This window comes from Tachyglossus aculeatus, chromosome 21 (assembly GCF_015852505.1).
Source record: "Tachyglossus aculeatus isolate mTacAcu1 chromosome 21, mTacAcu1.pri, whole genome shotgun sequence".
Classification (NCBI taxonomy): domain Eukaryota; kingdom Metazoa; phylum Chordata; class Mammalia; order Monotremata; family Tachyglossidae; genus Tachyglossus; species Tachyglossus aculeatus.
In genome coordinates this window covers 57260317-57283763 of record NC_052086.1, presented here as the reverse complement: position 1 = coordinate 57283763, position 23447 = coordinate 57260317, and the positions used below count along the sequence as shown (strand labels likewise).

The 23447-nt window shown below is 48.2% G+C and overlaps 1 protein-coding gene across 2 annotated transcripts in view; it reads right to left on the bottom strand.

Annotated features, from left to right (window-relative positions):
• Positions 1-14577: 14577 nt before the first annotated feature.
• The window catches only part of SMURF1 (SMAD specific E3 ubiquitin protein ligase 1), a 99408-nt gene continuing 90538 nt past the window's right edge, over positions 14578-23447 (bottom strand). The window contains exons 15-18 of one of the 2 annotated variants that reach the window (XM_038762444.1): positions 23259-23379; positions 21661-21862; positions 17636-17720; positions 14578-16580 (exon numbers count right to left, since the gene is read on the bottom strand). In XM_038762444.1, the coding sequence (XP_038618372.1) occupies positions 16481-16580; positions 17636-17720; positions 21661-21862; positions 23259-23379 (508 nt within the window). In that variant the 3' untranslated portion in view covers positions 14578-16480. The remainder of the gene's footprint in view (positions 16581-17635; positions 17721-21660; positions 21863-23258; positions 23380-23447) is intronic. The other variant, XM_038762445.1, reaches the window with a different exon arrangement.

Below are 23447 nucleotides of genomic sequence, written 5' to 3'. Positions count from 1 at the left end.
GTCCAGTGCTCTGCACACCAGTAAGGGCTTAATAAATATGACTGACTGAATGAATCCTCAACCACTGCCAACTCCTCCACTCAGCCCCTTCCTATCTTTGCGTGCTTTTAAGTGCTTACTATGTGCCAGGCACTGTTCTAAGTGCTGGGGTAGATATGAGTTAACCAGATCTGACACAAACCCTGTCCCACAAGGAACTCACAGTCTAAATCTTCCTTCCTCTCCCCCTCGTCCCCCTCTCCGCCCCCCCATCTTACCTCCTTCCCTTCCCCACAGCACCTGTATATATGTAGATATGTTTGTACAGATTTGTTACTTTTTTATTTATTTATTTTACTTGTACATATCTATTCTATTTATTTTATTTTGTTAGTATGTTTGGTTTTGTTCTCTGTCTCCCCCTTTTAGACTGTGAGCCCGCTGTTGGGTAGGGACTGTCTCTATATGTTGCCAACTTGGACTTCCCAAGCGCTTAGTACAGTGCTCTGCACACAGTAAGTGCTCAATAAATACAATTAATTGATTGATTGATTGATTGATAAATAGGAGGGAGAAAAGGCACTGAATCCCCATTTGGGAGTTGAGGAAACTGAGGCCCAGAGAAGTTAAATTGAGAAGAAGCGTGGCTCAGTAGAAAGAGCACGGGCTTTGGAGTCAGAGGTCATGGGTTCAGATCCCCGCTCTGCCAATTAATTGTCCGCTGTGTGACTTTGGGCAAGTCACTTCACTTCTCTGGGCCTCAGTTTCCTCATCTGTAAAATGGGGATTAAGACTGTGAGCTCCCCTCGTGGGACAACCCGATCACCTTGTAACCTCCCCAGCGCTTAGAACAGTGCTTTGCACATAGTAAGCACTTAATAAATGCCATTATTATTATTACTACTATTAAGTGACTTGCCCAAGTCCACACAGCAGGCCAGTGACAGAACCAGGGTTAGGACCCAGGTACTCGGGCTTCGAGGCCCGTGTTTTCTCCATGAGGCTGTGCTGTTTCCTGAGACCCCTCACAGATGCCCTTCTAGCACTCACGAGGGATGGGTGCATGCATTCATTCATTCAGTCAATCGTATTTACTGAGCGCTTGCTGCGTGCAGAGCACTGTACTAAGCGCTTGGGAAGTACAAGTTGGCACAGCGGAAAGAGCCCGGTCTTTGGAGTCAGAGGTCAGGGGTCCAAGTCCCGGCTCTGCAAAGTATCAGCTGTGTGACTTTGGGCAAGTCACTTCACTTCCCTGTGCCTCAGTGACCTCATCTGTAAAATGGGGATGAAGACTGTGAGCCCCCCGTGGGACAACCTGATCGCCTTGTAATCTCCCCAGAGCTTGGAACAGTGCTTTGCACACAGTGAGCATTTCCTAAATGCCATCATCATTATTAGTCTTGTTACAGGCAAAATGACTCGGAGACATGAGTTCAGTTACAGCAATAAAGGAGGAAGGTGGCTGCCAGCCCGTCTCCCGAGAGAGGGACGAGTGACAATCGGGTAGGGACCGTCCCTATATGTTGCCGACTTGTACTTCCAAAGCGCTTAGTACAGTGCCCTGCACACAGTAAGCGCTCAATAAATGCAATTGAATGAATGAATGAACACATAGAGACGGTCCTTACCCAACAGCGGGCTCACATGCACACCCAGACAGACACAGGCACACTTACACACATCGCTACACACACACACACAAACACTTTCCCGTCTCCTTTCATCATCATCATCATCAATCGTACTTATTGAGCGCTTACTATGTGCAGAGCACTGTACTCAGCGCTTGGGAAGTACAAATTGGCAACATATAGAGACAGTCCCTACCCAACAGTGGGCTCACAGTCTAGAAGGGGGAGACAGAGAACAAAACCAAACATACTAACAAAATAAAATAAATAGAATAGGTATGTACAAATAAAATAGAGTAAAAAATATGTACAAACATATATTCAACTGCTCCCTGGCCCTGTCCATCCAGAAGGCAGCTCCTGTGCTGCCCCTCTGTCCTCCCCAAGGTGAAATGCCGGTCCCTCCTGTGGCAGATGCCCCTTCCCTCCTGCCCGGGCGGCCCCGCCTGCTCTGCTTCTCCCCCTCTATGGGCTGCCGCCTCGGGGGCAGACATTTCCCACCCTCATTCAATCGTATTTATTGAGCGCTTACTGCGTGCGGAGCGCTGTACTAAGCGCTTGGGAAGTCCAAGTTGGCAACATCTAGAGACGGTCCCTACCCCACAGCGGGCTCACGGTCTAGAAGGGGGAGACTCCAGACTCCAAGGGACCTCTCAGCCTCCACTAACCGAGCAGACAGCTGGAAGCAGCGGAGTTTCCAGATACGGAAGGCCAAATAGGGCTCCATCCACCACTCCCGCAGGCCAGGCAACATTAAACACTTGCATGGGGCTCGAGGCCCTGGACTAGACGTCAGAGGCTGGCAGAACGCTTCCCAGCTACAAGCCCTCTGGGGGTCCGGGGCTCGGCCCAACAGGCCTCAGTTGAGGAAACCCCCGGGGCGAGGGAGATCCAGACAGGAAGGCAGCCTGCTCCCTGAGGGCTCCTACCCTCCTCTTCTTCTCTCTTTTCCTCCCCTGCTAGTGTTCTTACCCTGAAAGGAAGCCCTCCCAGCTCTGCTGACATTCTCAGCTGGCGTTGGTGGTCAGAGAGGGCAGACAGCGGGCATCTCTAGGATCACAAGCCACCATGTTCCCGGCTTGGCTGCTTCACCATCTGCGGGCCTCCTTGCCCCATCTTGTCCCTGTTATCTGGGACAAGAGCCAGTGACGGGAAGAGGGAACAATAATGGTATGCAATATCAACTCCTTTTAATGGGCACCCCATTTCCCAATACAGAGAATGAGTCGCAGCTGCATGGAGCCTGTTTTTATAGAGATTGCTTAGGGTAAATCTAGAAAAATGGGAGAAACATCATATTGCTTCACTGTATGTTTGTACATATTTATTTATTTTACTTGCAAATATCTATTCTATTTATTTTATTTTGTTAATACGTTTGGTTTTGTTCTCTGTCTCCCCCTTCTAGACTGTGAGCCCGCTGTTGGGTAGGGACTGTCTCTATATGTTGCCAACTTGTACTTCCCAAGCGCTTAGTACAGTGCTCTGCACACAGTAAGTGCTCAATAAATATGATTGATGATGATGTTGTGTAGGGACTGTCTCTATATGTTGCCAACTTGTACTTCCCAAGCGCTTAGTACAGTTCTCTGCACACAGTAAGTGCTCAATAAATACAATTGATTGATTGATCTGACAGGAACCGGCAGTTCCTTTAAGCTCGGAGCTCTTGTTCCTTTCCAATGGATGCCGGGCTGGAACGGTACGTTGGCTCATCACTGACTTCCTGCTGCTACTGCTTCCCTCCCATCGCAACCCTCGGTTCCCCTTTCTAGATGGGGTAGGTAGGTAGGGAGACAGACAGACAGGTAGATAGGCAACCGGGCAGACAGACAGATAGGCAGATGCCCTCCCTCTGCCCATCCGCCAAGCTAGCTCTCTTCCTCCCTTCAAGGCCCTGCTGAGAGCTCACCTCCTCCAGGAGGCCTTCCCAGACTGAGCCCCTTCCTTCCTCTCCCCCTCGCCCCCCTCCCCATCCCCCCCCATCTTACCTCCTTCCCTTCCCCACAGCACCTGTATATACGTATATATGTTTGTACATATTTTTTACTCTATTTATTTTATTTGTACATATCTATTCTATTTATTTTATTTTGTTAGTATGTTTGGTTTTGTTCTCTGTCTACCCCTTCTAGACTGTGAGCCCACTGTTGGGTAGGGACTGTCTCTATATGTTGCCAATTTGTACTTCCCAAGCGCTTAGTACAGTGCTCTGCACATAGTAAGCCCTTAATAAATATGATTGATGATGATGATGATGATGACAGACAAGCTTCCAGCGGGACCCATACTCCGGGGAAGAGAAGAGGCTGAGGAAGAGGAACTAGGGGCCCGCAGGGAAGGAGTCTGAGAACTGAGGCAGCCTGGTTCTGCCATGGGGAGAACTGGTATCTAGTGTGGGTGTTCTCCGCCGGACAGAATGGAAATCGCCTTAATGGCAGCAGGAGAGCAGGCTGCCCAAGAGATGAGGGGGCTCAGCCTGTTGCCTGCCAGGCAGGGGACAGCCACATCCACGTTGAACTACCCCGAGGGAATTGGCAGCAGGGACTCGAGTTACGGCAGGCGCTGAATCCCTTCTCCCAGAGGGTGATAGGGCAACCTATCGATTCAACTGTTCGCCAGCACTGCCGATCCACAAAGAAACTGGGGGTCCTGGCGTCAATCCTGGCGGTGGACGTGCCGGCGGAGGTAAGGCCGCTTGGCCACCGGGGCTAACGAAACAGTCTGAGGGCTAGTTAATAATAATAATGGCATTTTTATTAAGCGCTTACTATGTGCAAAGCACTGGGGAGGTTACAAGGTGATCGGGTTGTCCCACGGGGGGCTCTCAGTCTTCATCCCCGTTTTCCAGATGAGGGAACTGAGGCCCAGAGAAGTTAAGTGACTTGCCCAAAGTCACACAGCTGATAATTGGTGGAGCTGGTATTTGAACCCATGACCTCTGACTCCAAAGCCCGGGCTCTTTTCCACTGAGCCACGATCTCCTCCCAAAGTCACACAGCTGACAATTGGCAGAGCCGGGATTTGAAGATTGTGAGCCCCACATGGGACAACCTGATCACTTTGTATCCTCCCCAGCGCTTGGAACAGTGTTTTGCACATAGTAAGCGCTTAACGAATACCAAAATTATTATTATTTGAACCCATGACCTCTGACTCCGAAGCCCGGGCTCTTTCCACTGAGCCACGCTGCTTCTCTAGCTTTCTTTATCCCTCTCCTCTTTCCCCATCTTTTTTCCCCACTCATTTTCTCCTGAGAACTGCCTGGGCCCAGCTGTCCTAGCAGTAGTGGCGGTTGGTGCCAAAATAGGAGGAGAGCAGCAGGAGGGTGAGGAGGCCATAATCGAGGCACGACTTGGCCAGAATTGGGGAGAAGCAGCATGGCCTAATGGATAGGACACAGGTGTGGGTGTCGGAAGGTCCTGGGTTCTAATCTCCACTCCGCCACTTGCCTGTTGTGCAACCTCAGGCAAGTCCCTTGACTTCTCCAATCCTCAGTTTCCTCATCTGAAAACTGGAATTTAAATACCTGTTTTCCCTCCTACTTAGAGGGATAATGACCGACCTGATTAGTTTGTTTTTGCCCCACAGCTTAGTACAGCGAATGGCATGTAGGAAAGGCTTAATACCATTATTAATATTATTATTATTTACATCACAGAAGCTTCAACCTGGGCCGGGGGTCTGGGACTCAGACCGTGAAGTCAGTCAGGGTATTTATTGAGCACTTACTGCGTGCGGAGCACTGTACTAGGTGTCAGGGAGAGTACAACAGACACAATCCATGAAACGTCTTAAAAAATCAGGGTGAGAGGTGAACCGTGAATTTGCTCCACGACTGAATCTCCAGCCAATGTAGGACTGATGACAGGAGCTGTTGAAGAGGCCTGAAGCGGACAGGTTTTTGTTATCAAGCAACTAATCAATCATATTTATTGAACACTTACTGTGCAGAGCACTGTAATAAGCTCTTGGGAGAGTATAACAGATTTGGCAGATACGTTCTCTGTTCACCTGGTGGGGAAAAAGCCTGTTCCTGTCAGGCCCTCTAACTAGCTGCCTCAGAAAAGCCTGCAGCATTTACAGCCCAAATCAAAGTCTAGTCAAATGAGATAATAGCGTGAAAAAATAGATATCCTCATTTTTCCTGGGTAAAGAGCAGCGGGCTTTACATGTCCTGAGGCTAATATAGGCCTGGCTTCTATTCTTCTGTGCAAATGATTAACAAGTGCCTGAGCATATGTACGGCATTAGAGTGATTTCTGAATCTTTGGTGAGTGGTGGGCAATAGCCTTGTAGAAATGATCTTTCCTTTTCAATAATGCCTTGGGAAGTTGGCCTGTGGTCTCTAACAGTCCTGTATAGGTCCTGTATATAAGTATATATGTTTGTACGTATTCATTACTCTATTTATTTTACTTGTACATATCTATTCTATTTGTTTTATTTTGTTAATATGTTTTGTTCTTAGTCTCCCCTTTCTAGACTGTGAGCCCACTGCTGGGTAGGGACTGCTTCTAGATGTTGCCAACTTGTACTTCCCAAGCGCTTAGTACAGTGCTCTGCACACAGTAAGCACTCAATAAATATGATTGATTGATTGATTAACAGCAAGCATGGAAACACACCAGGTTCACTTCCGATGATAAGTCCTCTAGATTGTAAACTCGCTGTGGGCAGGGACTGCGTCTGTTTATTTTTGTATTGTACTCTCCCAAGCACTTAGCAGAGTGCTCTGCACACAGTAAGTGCTCAATAAATACCAGTGAATGAATGAATAATAATAATAGTAATAGTTATGGTATTTGTTAGGCACTTACTATGTGCCAGGCACTGGTCTAAGCACTGGGGTGGATAGAAACAAATTGGGTTGGGTTGGCCTGTGGTCTCTAACAGTCCTGTATAGGTCCTGTATATAAGTATATATGTTTGTACGTATTTATTACTCTATTTTACTTGTACATATCTATTTATTTTATTTTGTTAATATGTTTTGTTCTCTGTCTCCCCCTTCTAGACTGTGAGCCCATTGTTGGGTAGGGACTGCCTCTATATGTTGCCAACTTGTACTTCCCAAGCGCTTAGTACAGTGCTCTGCAAACAGTAGGCGCTCAATAAATACAATTGATTAACAGCAAGCATGGAAACACACCAGGTTCACTTCCGATAAGTCCTCTAGATTGTAAACTTGCTGTGGGCAGCGACTGCATCTGTTTATTTTTGTATTGTACTCTCCCAAGCATTTAGCACAGTGCTCTGCGCACAGTAAGTGCTCAATAAATACCAGTGAATGAATGAATAATAATAATAATTATGGTATTTGTTAGGCGCTTACTATGTGCCAGGCACTGGTCTAAGCACTGGGGTGGATAGAAATGAATTGGGTTGGGCACTTGTCCCACATGAGGCTCACAATCTCAATTCCCCATTTTAGAGATGAGGAAACCGAGGCCCAGAGAAATGAAGTGACTGGCCCAAGGTCACACAGCAGGCAAGTGGCAGAGCCGGGATTCGAACCCATGCCCTTCTGTCTCCCAGGCCCATGCTCTATCAACCATGCCATGCTGCTGCTCAATGAATGAGACCAGTGGTAAACCGGGGTGGAGGGAAAGTGGGGGCCTGCTCTCTGTGGTCCTAGAAGGAAGGAGCCTGCGAGGACAGGTCTGGGCCCAGGGCGCAGCCTCACTGCCCTGGGGGTTTGGAGGGGGCGAGGGGGACGGGACAGGGGACTGGTGTTGGGCAGACACCTACTGGGACGTCCTTGTCTTCCTCCTCCAGCTCTCACTAAGTTGGATCCACGATTTCTCCAATTTTCCCCTTGGAAGGTCGACCCAAGGGCAGTGTCTGGGAAAAAGCTGAGTGTTCCCAAGTCAACGCAGTTACTCCTTTCTTCCTGCTGGTTTCGGAAGTGCCCCCTCAATCCTGGGTCCTGGGGGACCTGATGGGCAGGGAGGGCGCAGGCAGGGGGAGGGAGGCTGGCGCCAACTGCACCACCTGGGGCCCAGTTGATAATCAGAATGGCACTTGTGAAGAAGCCCTTACTATGTGCCACACACTGTATTAAGCGCTGGGATGGAGACAAGACAATCGGATCGGTCGCGGTCCCTGTCCCACTTAGGGTTCACATTCTTCACCCCCGTTTAACAGATGAGGGAACTGAGGCACCGAGAAGTGAACATGCTTTACACATAGTAAGTGCTTAACAAATGCTATAAAAAAAAAAACAAAACACTTGAATGAATGAATGAATGAATGAATGAAAGAAAGAGAAGACTGGGAGCCCCACGTGGGACAACCTGATCACCTTGTATCCCCCCCAGCGCTTAGAACAGTGCTTTGCACATACTAAGCGCTTAACAAACGCTATAAAAAATAATAAATACATTTGAGTGAATGAATGAAAAGACTGTGAGCCCCACGTGGGACAACCTGATCACCTTGTATCCCTCCAGCGCTTAGAACAGTGCTTGGCACATAGTAAGCGCTTAACAAATGCTATAAAAAATAATAAATACGTTTGAATGAATGAATGAAAAGACTGAGCCCCACGTGGGACAACCTGATCACCTTGTATCCCCCCGGGGCTTAGAACAGTGCTTTGCACATAGTAAGCGCTTAACAAATGCTATAAAAAAAAAGTGAAGTGACTTGCCTTCTCTGTGCCTCAGTTGATCCTACTCCCTGACTGCAGAGAAAGGCACAGGAAAAAGAAATGTTACAATAGTGAAAAAGAACTATTTAACTTGTCCAGGCCCGTGGATAACTTCAGAAATAAATCCATAAATCCTCGCAAATGAGTAGAGCTACGGGAGGAAGGGGTTTAATACAGAACCGGCAGGCCCTCGCCCTCTTTCAGAATTCCTAATGCCCGCTCAGGTATTTCATCAGTTTGTTCCCGGAATATCAGGATGCTCATTCCCCATAACCAGATGTTCCCCCTGATTCTTTTTCCAGCAGTTAATTTGGAGGCCCAATCAGAATGCAAAGAACATAGGGTTAGTAATTTTCATCATTACAGTAATTAGTCAGTGTGTTTGTTTTAATTGCTCCTGGTGGTACTTCTATTACCGTCAGTGAAAGATCGGGAGACCAGAAGTGCTCTTTTCAAGCTATTATGGGCTTTTCTAGCTTTCAAAACAAAACCCCAGGCTAGCAGCTTTTCCCACCCCTCCCAGAAGTCTTGTGCGGGCAGAACTCTCCATTGAGATCATGAATCTTTGCGCTCTTTTCCCAATGAAAAACAAAAAGGACCCCTCGCCCCGAAACAAAAACAAACAAAAGCCTCTGGGTCAAAGAGGAGAAGGACCCGGAAATTTCTCTGTGGGTTTCAATCGGGTGGGATTTATGGAGGGCTTACTGCGTGCAGGGTACTGTAGACATGATCTCTGCTCTCCAGTGCTTTATGGACTAGAGAGGGAAGGTATCTGGCTCAGTGGAAGGCAGCACGACATTCCCCCTTAATCCATCAATTGGTGGCATTATTGAGCGCTTACTGTGTACAGACCTATATATTAAGCACTCGGGAGAATACCATACGACAGCGCTAGACTGGGCAGGCAGTAAATGAAATCAACCTTCTTTTCTACTGGTCCATAACATCGCAGCCCTGAGCCAAAAAAGTCATAAAATCATATTGTGAAATTGCTCCGAAGGGGCCATCCGTCGTCACCTGCGCTACGAACTCGAGAGATTTGGCGAAGTTCTAATGTGCAAATCTGGATATAAGAACCTGCAGGCGATGAACACCCGAAGCGCTCGCCGATTGGGATTTCTCCCGGGAAGGGTGAAGGCCTGAGAAACCCCAATGCTTTCAGTGAAGATTCCCAGAAGGGAACTACTAGAGCATGCCGTAGGAACAAAGTTTAAAACAAAATACAAAATCGGGACATTGAACCGTGTCACCACCTGGAAAATTTTGTACGAAATTTGTGGTTTTAATACCCCCTTTTGTCTGGGGTCACAAAGACAAACGAGAGCCATAGTTGAGAGCCTGGAAGACGAAGATGGCTCCTTCGAAGAGTCATCAATACACGCTTTCTCTTTTTTTCTCCCTAGATTTGTTCGTCGAATTAAGGTTGCCAGAATATTCTTTGAATTCTTTTGCCACAAGTGTATGTGTAAGTAGCATATCGAGTGAACATCTGCATGGCCTGTTTTACCTCGGGCAACTCAACCTCTCTGTGTCGGTTTCCCCATCCGTAAAATGGGGATATGGTGGCAAGCCCCATCCGGGACAGGAACCGTCCCCGGTCTCGTCACCTTACAGGTGTCCCCAACCTTTAGCTCGTAATTACGGCACTTAAATGCCACAATTGTCTTTCAAAATGCCATAATTATGAGAACATGCTAAAATTTGAGACACACTGTAACCAGCAGCTGACCTTAGAATGAACCGGTGGGATTTTCTGTGTCTTTCCTTACTCCAGAACAGTAGCTGATCTGCACAAATTTAATGATGATAATAATAATGGCATTTATTAAGTGCTTACTATGTGCAAAGAACTGTTCTAAGCGCTGGGGAGGTTACAAGGAGATCAGGCTGTCCCACGGGGGGCTGACAGTCTTCACCCCCATTTTACAGATGAGGGAACTGAGGCTCAGAGAAGTGAAGCGACTTGCCCAAGGTCACACAGCAGACAGGTGGCGGAGTCGGGATTCGAACCCATGACCTCTGACTCCAAAGCCCGGGCTCTTCTCTACTGAGCCACGCTGCTCCTCTATGATAATGGTTTACCAGCAGAAATTCAGACCCTCCCCACCCACCAATTCTAAATTAACCTAATTTTTAATTAGCTTTTGTCCTATCCAACAGGTGCGAGGAAATTCAAATAATTTCCCCTGGGAGACTTTCACAGAGAACGCAGGGTTTCAACTTACCTGCTTTTTTTTCCTTTTCTGACTACCAACCCAAATTAAGCCCCTTACAGCACATGCGAAGAGCAATCTGCAGTTGTCAAGAATACAGCCGCACTGGTTACTTAACTCTAAAGTCCAATGACTGGGCTACTTGGGTGACTCTCCTCCAAACCCTAATCTTCCGCAGGCTTGAGCTTGCCCAAGGCGTGCCAAGCCCGCTCTCCCCGCGCCGGGACGAAACATTTAGACTGTGAGCCCACTGTTGGGTAAGGACCGTCTCTATATGTTGCCAATTTGTACTTCCCAAGCGCTTAGTACAGTGCTCTGCACATAGTAAACACTCAATAAATACGATTGATGATGACGATCTGCTCACAGACCCAAATCTGCCGCCTCACCGAAGCATCAATTCACAGAAACTTTAGTCATCCCTTGTGAATTAAAATGGATTTCCCGGCTGAGGCGGTAGCGAAGGGGATACGTCGAGGTTTGAGGATGGGAAAGAATAGACGCAGTTTAACGTCCTGATATACAGAGGGTTGTGCCCATCAGAGGGGTTTTTGGAGGAAACTTTTGTGGAGATGAAAAGGGGTGAGTTTTCAACAGGAGTCACCCATTCATTCATTCAGTCGTATTTATTGAGCGCTTACTGTGTGCTGATCCCTCCACAGGCCCCAAAGGAGGCTGTTAACGCTCACCCGCTTAGGACCCTTTCAAGTGGGAATACGGGGAGGGTTTCAGGGCAAGAGTAATAATGATAATGATGGCATTTGTTAAGCGCTTACTATGTGCGGGGCACTGTTCTAAGCGCTGGGGGGGATACAAGGTGATCAGGTTGTCCCACCTGGGGCTCACAGTCTTAATCCCCATTTTACGGATGAGGTAACTGAGGCACAGAGACGTTATGTGACTTGCCCAAACTTCCCAAGCGCTTAGTACAGCGCTCTGCACACAGTAAGCGCTCAATAAATGGAAAGGGCACGGGCTCTGGAGTCAGAGGTCATGGGTTCGAATCCTGCCTCCACCACACATCTGCTGTGACACCTTGGGCAGGTCACCTAACTTCTCTGAGCCTCAGTTCCCTCATCTGTAAAATGGGGATTAAGACTGTGAGCCTCATGTGGGACAACTTGATCACCTTGTATCCCCCCACAGCTCTTAGAGCAGTGCTGTGCACATAGTAAGCGCTTAATAAATGCTATTATTATTGTTATTAATAAATACGATCGATTGATTGACAAGTGGCAGAGCCGGGATTAGAACCCATGACCTCTGGCTCCCAAGCCTGGGCTCTTTCCACTGAGCCACACTGCTTCTCTAAGAAGGGGAGAGGGGAGCTGCATAGAGGCAGCTCAGAACTTTAACCTACAATTTCTCCCACAGGGGCAGGGTGCTAGGGCCTGCGGGCCTGCGGTCTCTAGGGCTAGAGTCGCGGTGTGGCCTAGTGGCTAGAGCAGGAGCCTGGGAATCAGAAGGATCTGGGTTCTAATCCCGGCTCTGCCTCGTGTCTGCTGTGTGATCTTGGGCAAGCCACTTCACCTGCTCAATGCTTCATATCCCTCATCTGTAAAATGGGGATGAAGACTGCCGGCCCCATGTGGGACAGGGACTATGTCCAACCCACTCACCCTGTATCCACCCCAGGGCTTAGTTCATTATTATTATTATTATTATTATTATTATTTAGTAACAACAAATTATTATTATTATTATTTATTAAATTATTATTTAGTAACTTAACAAATAACACAATTATTACTATTATTCTGAGCTTCCCCATTGCTTGCCTCCCATCTTGGCCTATTCCTTTCACTAGGAAGAGAAGCAGCGTGGCTCAGTGGAAAGAGCCCGGGCTTGGGAGTCAGAGGTCGCGGGTTCGAGTCCCCACTCTGTCACTTATCTGCTGTGTGACCTTGGGCAAGTCACTTAACTCCTCTGTGCCTCAGCTACCTCGTCTGTAAAATGCGGATTAAGACCGTGAGCCCCACGTGGGACAACCTGATCACCTTCTATCAATCAATCGTATTTATTGAGTGCTTACTGTGTGCAGAGCTCTGTACTAAGACCTTCTATCTATACCAGCACATAGAACGGTGCTTGGCACATAGTAAGCGTTTAACAAATACCATTATTCTTATTAGGTTCTACTCCTGGAGGCTAATGAAGCCCGGTTCATTTTCCTCACATTATCATTGACGGTGGTTTCCACAACGACCCCTCCACCCACTCCCCAACAATGCAGGGATTATGTCTGTAAAATTCGGCTAGAGCGATGTGAGAAAAAATGTAATTTCTCCTGCCAGGCTTTTCCTTTCAGGCAGTCAAGGAAACATCTTTCATGTACAGAACGGTGTATATACCCAAAATGTAAAGTTGTGAGTTTATTGCATATGTAACAAAAATGAACACGACCTCCTGGGTCCAGCCTACTATACAATCACTGGTTTCTCCCCCCCCGCCCGCCCACCCCACCGCTGGGTCCATAACCACGTTAAATAGAACTAGTATTTTTTTTTTTTAAATACTTTGATTTAGACATAAAATGAAACATTAGTGTACAACTTTCACAAAATAAAATCAGCGATCGAAACAGTGGGGAGGATAACGAGGATAGCAGCAATACTTAAAAACAAGACATTACGAAATAAATTAAAAAAATACATTATAAAGTGGTTGAGGAACGAAAACAAACCATTTAAAAAAAAAAAAATGATACTGTGTTTCCGGGAGACCGTCGTGCCGCGCGGCATTAGAACTCGGGACATCGGACATGGAGGGAGATGTGGTGGTGGGTTCTCCCAGGAGGACTCTTCCCCGAGAGCTCCTGGACCGCCCCGGCCGTCGTCGCAAGAGTTCAGATCACGCCGTTTCGCGACTAGGACCAACAGACCGCTTCTCCTTCGCAGAAATCGAAAGGGCACCATTCACTCGCCACCCAAGCACCCGTAAAGCGCCTCTTTTTCCTTTCCTGTTTAGACCCCGAGACGGGTGGTGGTTTTCCTACATCCCTGAGTGTACAGCGTAGGCTGGTGACAGTTCGTCGGGGCGAGCGATCGAGATCTGCTCCTAAGGAGCAGTTCCCGCAGGCAGGGAAGGGCCAAGGTTTTGATCCCGAGGGCGACGGAAGAGATCGTGCCTCCAGATGACTTCAAAAATGGACTCCCTCTCCTCTCCAAGAGGTTACCGGGTGGAGGAACACACAGAACTACGGTTTCCCTGCCCCTTTTTATTCTTTGGGAAGGTGCCACAAGGACCGCGCCATTCCGCGTGGTCGGAGTTCTTGAAGTTTCAACTCGCTAACACTGGCCTGTGTGGGAGGAGCTAACCGGAGCTTCAACCATGTCACTGAAAAGTCCGCTCATTTCGGGGGAGAAGTCATCTGCAGGCTTCGACTGGGGACAAAAAACCCCTAAAGCTTTGCCGAGGAATTTGGGCGTACGGTCCGGTACCCTGACACCGAAGCAAAGTACAAAGGGGAAGGAGGGAGAACGGCCGAGGCGAGGGCCACCGGCTAATGACCCGCACTTCGCAGCATCGCGATCTGGCTCAGGCTGCTCGGGCGGTGAAGGAAGACCACCAGCCCGCCTGCCGACCTGCCCACCCACCCACCGCCCGGGTTTTGGTTGCTTTTAGGTGACGCTACATGGCAAGGACATACGAGAGAGGCACAGCCGCTCCCAAAGCTCTTAAACTGGCTACAGGCTCTCAAGGGTCGGGCTCCCTCACCCCGCTCTTGCCGGCGTGGAGGAGGTAGTCTCAAAGGCTGTTAAATCGAGCAACAGAGTTTAAGAAGCCTTTTTAAACATCTGCCCTTAGTTTTTGGTCCATCTCTGTGGAACAGCTGAGGATCCTAGGACGCTCGTTCAGGACAGTCCCCGATCCCCGGGCTCGGCACTTCCCTACCTCCGCCTCCCATTCCTTCCTTTCACGTCCTGGGCTCGTGGGACCTTCCCAGCCGAAGTCTGTGGGGGAGCGGACGGGTGGAACCTCTAGGTTGAGCCCTGAAAGGCTTTTGGAAATTTGGGCTCCAGCGGGATTCTCAAGGCCAGAGAGCAGTCGGTGACAAGCGCTTAGTGCTCTGCACACAGTAAGCGCTCAATAATACGATTGATTGATTCCCCCCGCTAGCAGTCCCAGCACGCCGCCTGCCCCTCCGACATCCACAGGACCCCACTTGTCCCGGAATGCGGCTCCGCTGCTACAACCGTCTGAAGAAGCCGACTTACCCAATCCCGTTCCGCAAACTTCAGCCAAACTGTGCAAATCTCACAGAAAGGTACAATTTCATAGCATGAGGGGATTCTTCCCACTTCCCGTGATCGAACCAGAAGAACTCTCGGGGAGAAAGACAAGGGGGAAAACACCCCAAGTTTGGGAAGAGGGGATAACTGTCCAATCAACTGGGGAACTGTACTATCCCAGCTTAAAGCTATTATCGATATCTCTGTGTGTGTGGGATTGTGAGTCTGTGTGTGTATGTTTGAGAGAGAGAAAGTTGAGTGACTTTAACAGAGACAAAACTGATATTCCAAAAGGTGTTTCCTAATGCATCTCAGACAATGGCTGAATTCCAAAGCTCTAGCCAGAAACTCCACAGCTGCTAAATGCCTTGTTAGTGAATAATCCCGGACTTGCCAAGAAAGAAAACAAATACCCTATAACTGTACTGAAACTTTGCTGGCCACCTGATGGCTGACTTGGTCTTTCTGAAGCCACGCCGCTTGGCTAAATACGGCCTTAATCTTGTGCAAGTTAGGAGAGGTGGTAGTGACCTTAGGGCGGGCCTTGCTTGGGTCTCCCTCGCTGCGGGCAGCCACTTCAGCAATGGGCCAAGTCCTGCCGTTTAACGTTGGCTTTGGGCATTAGAAAACCCGCTGCATGTAGCATCGTGGAATCATCTCCCCTCTGATGACAAAAACCGTTAAAATCCTTGCACTATTTTCCCCAAAACATTGAGACTTGGTCCCTCTGGTTATCCTTTCCTCTCTCCCTTAAAGATGTCTTTCATCACACCAACGATGCTTAAAAAAAAAAAAAAAGAACTTTGTTCCGTTAGTTTAGCTTTTAGCAATTTCCTCGTAAAAAGAAAAATCCGTTAAGAGTTTCAAGCCTCAGGAGGGCTGCTCTGATATCAGGTAAAACAGTGGCACAGAAAAATCACAGCTTTGGGACTGGTCATTTGGATCTGACCCCGAGTTCTGTCCATTTCACTGCCCCGGCAGGCACCAGAGTGGCGCTTTTATCGGAAAGTATCTCCAGCGGGGCGGGCAGGGGGGGACAAGGGATTCCGCGGGAGAAATGAAACCGTCCCCGTGTGCAAAACAAAGTTTCAGTCAGGACGCCCCAAAGAAATCCCTCACGCCTACGGTTAAAGCCGTCCCGGATTCCTTCATCTTTCCAAAGGTGAACCACTTGTCTGTCTGTTTCAAATCCAGAGCTTCCTGCTACGGCAGAACTTGCCGTCCACTCAAATGTGCGTACGCTAGAGGGTTTTGTTTTCTGTTAGAAATTCATCGGTTACCTTGTAACAGGTCGCTCAGGTGTGCAATTGGGAAACGCAGATTGGCCGGCTGCGAAACTTGACAAGGGGCTCAGCTTTGCTGCGAGACGGGACGGCCAGGGGTACCTGCCCGCCGCAAGTCCTCAGGAAGCCAAGCTCAGTTTCTTAACCGTGGGTTGATACTCCTATAAAAGACCACAGGTCATCGACCCTATCACAATATGTGTTACAAGTCTAGCAGAATATCCTGTGTAACCAAAGCCAAATGCTGAACTTGGCTGCGTTGTATCTGGATGGGTGATGGAAAGGAGGTGAAAGGGTCTATCGTAATAAAGGAGGAAAGCGTGGGTGGGAGCCACCAAAAAAGTCCCCCCAAAAAAGGAGGGGAAACAACCCCTTCCCCCTAAGTTGTCTAGTGTTCCGATGCCTCAGACAGCTTGGCAGGAGGCTCACAGAAAGCTTTGAGCTTTTGATCTGGTCCATGAGTGAGATTCCATTTCCTTCCATTGCCTCTTCACTCCACGGCAAAGCCACAAGTCTCTTCCACGGCGGTCAGCAGCTTCTCATAGAGCTTCTCGTAGGACTCGTAAGGCGGAATGTCGATCCGATTAAAGCTAGGGCGAGGGACAAATACAGAGGGGTCAGGGGCGGTGGATGCCCGACCCGACGGACTTCGTGACAGAAGAACAGAAAAGGGAGACCGAGCTAGCCGTGGGAGGGATCGGCGAGGAAAGATGCAGTCTCCGTCGGCTCTTTCGGGAAGGAGGCCGATTCTCTGATTCCCAATAATACGGTTTTGCATCTAATGGAGGGATTCCTCCAACCCCACACCTCAAACCAAACCCCAAAGCGTTCAAACCAGCACCAGGCGGATCTAATATCATCCTTCTGTGAATAAGAAGAGTCCTCCGGTTTTTACTGCATTTTAATTTCTGCTCTTTCGGAGGTAAAGCCTAGTAGACGGGGTTCTTCCAAGACGAACGGATTTTAGCACAAGGCCACTATGGAGCAGCATTTAGTCTCAATCCAATCTCATGCCTAGGAGAGCATTTTTGGGTGAGGGGGATGGGGGGCCCCCTTGATGTTACATTAGGTGCGTAATAATAATAATAATAATAATAATAATTATGGCATTTATTAAGCGCTTACTATGTGCAAAGCACTGTTCTAAGCGCTGAGGAGGTTACAAGGTGATCAAGGTCGTCCCACGGGGGGCTCACAGTTTTAATCCCCATTTTACAGATGAGGGAACTGAGGCCCAGAGAGGTGAAGCAACTTGCCCAAAGCCCCACAGCTGACAGTGCTACGCACACAGTAAGCGCTCTTTAAATACCGCGGGTTGAGAGCGGTATTGCTGCGTCGGACAGGTCATCCCTTAAGGGGATGCAGCCTGCGATCCATTAAAGCTGCCCGTTTCACTTTTTCCCCGAAAAAGGACTGGACGACCAAAATACAGGCGAATGAGAGGTACCCGTCCCGAATCAGGGCAGGGAGCCCGCACCCAAAGGAATCTTTGTGAAATCTTTGTTCCTCCCAGCGGGGTCTGACGACCGATCTTCAGCACGCGCTCTCTTGGGGCCGGTCTCCCGCCCTCCACCCCCCCCCCCCCCCCCCCCCCACCAAGGGGCAACGGCTACGTCTCTCCGGGCAGCACGGGTGGGGGCCTTACCAGGTGTGGGCCTTCGGAAGGTTGTCTGTGTTCGCATCTATCAGATGGATAGTAAACAGCCTGGGTCCTGCAGCGCCTGTAGAACCTTACAAACCGACATTCTAGTTAATGCACTTCAGGGACCCGGCAGCGACCCACAGTGGGCTTCCCACGGCCTTCCCGGGACGGCAGTCACGACTTCTATGGAAAAGGTGATCGTGTGAGCTTGTGTCTGCCTCGAGACCTGGACCGATGCTCCCAAAGGCCTCACGGCGACTCTTGAGGGTTTTCCCACTCTACTATTTCCCCTATCCCTAATCCGCTTTGATGCCTTCCTCCCCCTGTAGGTCGTATGGTCCTTGTGGGCAGGGATCACGCCTACAATCCCTGTTGTACTGCACTTTCTTTAACGCTCTGCACACAGTATGTGCTCAAAAAATGCCATCGATGGATTGAATGACTCTGAAATAACAGGGCCTGGGACCAGTTTGATTGGGTTGTAAATTTAAAGGCTGGTGGCCAGGAGGCTGAATTTTTAGGAAGTTAGCCCCTGGAGAGTATTTTCATAGTGTGATGATTTTCTCCTCCTCAGTCTCACTCTCAGTCTCTCACTCTTCCAGCCATCTCTTAAGAGCAGTCCTTTCTAGAAGGGAAAGCTAATCTGCCGGGACTTGGATTTTACCCATTTCTTTTCTCCTCTTACAATAACGGCTCCCACCCTTCTCTCCCCTCAGAGGTATCATGACTCTTTCCTCCTCTTCTGATGTCTTCTCTGCCTTAAAAGTGGTCGTCTCAGCTACTGGAAAAACAAACAAACTCAACTCTACCTCTAGCTCTCGCTTAGGTCTAAACTCCCGAAATGTGCTGCCTATTCTTGCTGCCTCCATTTTTCCTATCAACTCTTCTTGTTCCCTGCTAACAGGATTTCACCACTCTAGGCAAGACCCCCCCCCCAGTCCAGAATGTCAAAGAGAGGGAAATCCCGAGGACTATTCCTTCCCAGCAGTGATGCGGCGTGGCTTAGTGGAAAGAGCCCGATCATGGGTTCTAATCCTGCCCCCGCCACCTATCAGCTGTGTGACTTTGGACACGTCACAACTTTTCTGTGCCTTGGTTACCTCATCTGTAAAAATGGGGATTAAGATTGTGAGGCCCACGTGGGACAACCTGATTAGCTGGCATATAGTAATAATAATAATGATGGCATTTGTTAAGCGCTTACTATGTGCAAAGCACTGTTCTAAGCGCTGGAGGGGATACAAGGTGATCAGGTTGTCCCACGTGGGGCTCACAATCTTAATCCCCATTTTTACAGATGAGGTAACTGAGGCTCAGAGAAGTTAAGTGACTTGCCCAAGGTCACACAGCAGACGTGGTGGAGCCAGGACTAGAACCCATGACCTCTGACTCCAAAGCCCGTGCTCCTTCCACTGAATAAGCGCTTTAACAAATATCGTCATTATTATTATTGCTACTCTTCGTGTATTACTGATGCCAATGTTCTCTCCCTGTATGTATGTCCTCCCCGCTCTAGATTGTGAGCCCCTGTGGACCAGGAATCACATATGAATCAACATCCTTGAATCTTCTCCCCTGTGCTTATCACAGGGCTCTCTACATTGTGAGCACATAATAGACCTCATTAGTACTACTGAAACCGCTCTATGGCCTCTTTCTGATTACATCCAGTAGTCTTTTTTCTATATAACTCTTTTTAATCCCTCTGATGCCTTTGACACTGTTGACAACACTCCCTCTCCTCCAGGGCAAAGACACAGTTTTATTTTCCTCTCCGTCTCTGACCACTGCTTCAGCTGGTTCTTCCTTCCTCTCCTAGACCATGACCTAATTATAGGTGATCCCTAAGACTCATACCTGGGCCTTTTTACTCTGTTTGGAACTCACTCTCACTCGCTGTAAAATTTCACCCACTCCCCAGCCTGGAATACTCTCCTCTTTCTGCTATCCAAAAGCATGTTCTCTCCCCTGTTCGACTAAAGCTTTATTAACATTTTACCTCCAACATAAAGCTTTTCCAGATGAACTACTTGGTCCCAATCTCCAACCTTGATCATACCCTCCTCTCCAGCCACTTAGCTACATCTTAACAAACCCTGTATATGAATTTTCTTTTCTAGCACGTGAGCCTAATATCTAATTTATGTATGATCTATAATTCCCGTTAGACCCTAAGATCCTCCAGAGCACGGAGTACGTATTGTTCTTTTTAAATCTATCCGCAATAGGGACTTGGTCTTGATTATGATGATGTGTGACACTGGTGAAGCTGAATCTGTACTGTGTAAATTTGCCCGTGAATCTGATTGAATGAATGGTGGAGAGGCTCCCTATGACTAGGTTTTCAGTGAGAATTCAGTGTTTTCGCTCTTAACTTCTCCAGGATTCCTCTCACCACATAAGACTTGGAGACCTCCTCACCCTCCGCCCCAGAAACGCAAGAGGCAACAGAGGAAGAGAATAAACCTTCTGAGGTCCCAGTACTCGGTCAAATTCCATCCTTGTTTATGAACAAGGAGGCCACCGCTATCAGGTTGGACTTGAGCCTCCGCAAATTTATCTCACTGGGCTCGGCCCAGTAATTCTAGGCAAGCCGTGCCTGACCTCAAAAATGAACAATGAGATTTTCTGTTTCTGCAGTGTTGTTGCTCTTTGTATGTGTGTAGTGAAATCATTTACTCTGAAGTGCCATTTTTGGGAGGGGAGGCGAGGACAGCTCTTTGCGTGGCCTTGGTGTTTGGCACTGCCCAGCGTCAACTGTATTATCAGAAGTCATCTTCATAATAATAATAATAATAATAATGGCATTTATTACACGCTTACTATGTGCCAAGCACTGTTCTAAGCACTGGGGAGGTTAAAAGGTGATCAGGTTGTCCCACGTGGGGCTCACAGTCTTAATCCCCATTGTACAGATGAGGGAACTGAGGCCCAGAGAAGTGAAGTGACTTGCCCAAAGTCACACGGCTGATAAGTGGCAGAGCCGGGATTCAAACCCATGACCTCTGACTCCAAAGCCCATGCTCTTTCCACTGAGCCACGCTGCTTCTCATGTGCGTGCTATTTTTGAAGGCACATCAGGGCAGGTTCTGAGAAAATGGGCATTTTGAGGCACTGATCACGCAACTGAATTCTACCAATATTGTCTTCTTGAAACTGACAATTGTTTATCAGGCTGGCCCCCTTTGATAATGCTCGGATTACAACCAAGTGATAAGCAAGTTCCTGGTACCCAGCAAACGAGGGCACAGGTTCATCAGTGCACTCTCTGCCCTTTAACTAGATCGCTACTGACATTTTTTCAGTGCCTCAAAAATTTCAGGTTGAGGATAGAAGAAGAAGAAAGGATAATAAGATACGTTAGCATTTTACTCTGCCTTCGGTGAGGGCTCTGTAGCACAGGGACAGGTTACCTCGGAAATCTTGGAGGGTCAGCTAATAATGACGACAACAAAACGGCATTTTTAAAATGCTTATTATGTGCCAAGCACTGGACTAAGCGCTGGGGGAAATACAAGATCAGCAGGTCCCAAATGGAGCTCACAGTCACCCTCATTTTACAGATGAGGGACTGAGGCCCAGAGAAGTTAAGTGACTTGCCCAAGGTCACACAGCAGGCAAGTGGTGGAGCCGGGATTAGAACCTAGGCCCTCTGACTCCCAAGCCTGTGCTCTTTCCACTAGGCCACACTGCTTCTCCAAAAGTAAAATCCACTCCTCTACAGAAAATGACACGCTCTACGATCTGTCTGGAGACCCCTCCGCACTGGGATTTGATAACTACTAGTGGACCTATTCTTTTTCTCACCTGAAACCAACTTTCCCAGCATCTGGCCCCTGGGGCTATCGGCCCAGGAACACTCAGCGCTACCATCGTTGCATAAAACAGTCGAGTACCGCTCTCTTCCGCTTCAAGGTAACCCCCAAATTTTAGGACCACGTTACCAGATCTTCCTGCCGCCAGCTTCAAGAGGACCCGAATAAGCTGAACGCGGAAACCCATGTGACCCGAGCCCACACATCAGTCACCTTGCAATGCCTTGAAGCCTTGGAGGGGAACTCGGGTAGACCCAGTGACGAACTGCAGCAGCCTGGCCCTTCTTTCTTCGTCGAACGTCTCCACCGCTTGCCAGAACCACTTTACGATATTGCTGTCGGCCGTGCAGTGCTTTAGGCGGGTGTTGGACTTCCAGTCGTTCAGGTCTATTTTATCCAGGCCTCCTATTATAAGCTGCGATTAGAATATTACACAAAGTCAATATTACAAGACGCGGGAGCAGAAACGTCACTGTGTATTTGTGCTTGGGCTTCGGGGCTTTCTATCCTCTGCTGGGAACTTCACCCTCCTCTGCCACATGTCTGCTGTGTGACCATGGGCAAGTCACTTAACTCCTCTGAGCCCTAGTTACCTCATCTGTAAAATGGGGATTAAGACTGTGAACCCCCTGTGGGACAACTTGATCACCTTGTATCCCCCCAGCGCTTAGAACAGTGCTTTGCACATAGTAAGCGCTTAACAAATGCAATCATTATTATTATTATTAATGCAGGGTTTCTGGGGCCGGTCACTATCACCACTACAGTGGAGGCTAGCAAGAGAGTCAAGTGGCACGCCCACTTGGCCTACAACTGCAGTTTGGTGTATACAGATTGTACCCTCCCTCGCCCTATGCTACTGACCCTTAGGATGGCTCCACGTGTTGTCAACATTTGCTATTAACAAGTTGTATTATAACTCGCTATAACACAACACTTGCTTGTAATCAAATATGCTCTGTGTTGTTTTTGCACTGGCTTGGGAAGACTTGGACCGTCCTGACACAGCCGCGTGAAAGGTCCCAAACGGAGGGCCTGAAAGAGTCTAGGTCAGTCAAAAAGAAATCAGGATGCAGGCAAGTGTAAATTATAATGACAATTTAAAATAGCTCCAGTCCTCCTTCAAGGTCACTGAAATTCACCACCATCATATTTACCTTTACTAATAAAAAAAATGGCTGGAAATGCTAATGATTTTTTTTTTAAATGGAAAGGAGCTGAACTGAGTGGATTGAGGAAAGGAGTAGGGGGAAAGGAGGAGGATGGGAAGAGGAAACTGTGCACCAGAATTTCAATGGAACTACAAACCCTTAACTCTTTTCCCTAGGAGGGCAAAAGGAATCAGAGGCGAGCGGTGTACCTTCCCTCTAAACTCTGAGTTTCTCTAGACTGTAAGCTTGAAATGGGCAGGGAATGTGTCTACTGCTCTGTTATACTGCACTCTCCTGAGTACAGAGCACTGAATATGGTAAGTGCTCTATAAATACCACTGATTAACAGAAACAAAAACAGACCAAGTACCTTACGGGACCCTAATGAATACAGAGACAGGGCCTGATGTGTAAAGCTGGGTCTCACGATGAAATAGTATAAATTCAGCGATTGTAAACTGGCCATTATTTCCCCTCTTTTGCTTTAGTCTCATTTTAAGAACTGTCCCCGGTTATGGGATCCTGATCTGCAACGATACTGTCCTAACACAAGCAGTGGCACTAAAGCGGATGATCATTTGGCAGCTGAATTATGAAAACTAACTAGGCGGGCTAATCCCCTGACTTTACTTCTCACTCTAAATGGCGACCACACATTACCTCCAGCTCCTTCTGATCAAAAGGCTTTAGTAAGTGTTGAGGGATCAGCTCATTAAATCCTTTCTGAAGGGCCAAGAACTGCGCTTCAATTCCTCTCATAAACCTCCAATTCACATATAACCTGGACAGGGAAAAATGACAAAAACCAAAATTGGAAATGCAATCGAATTATGGAGGAAGAACTCTTTC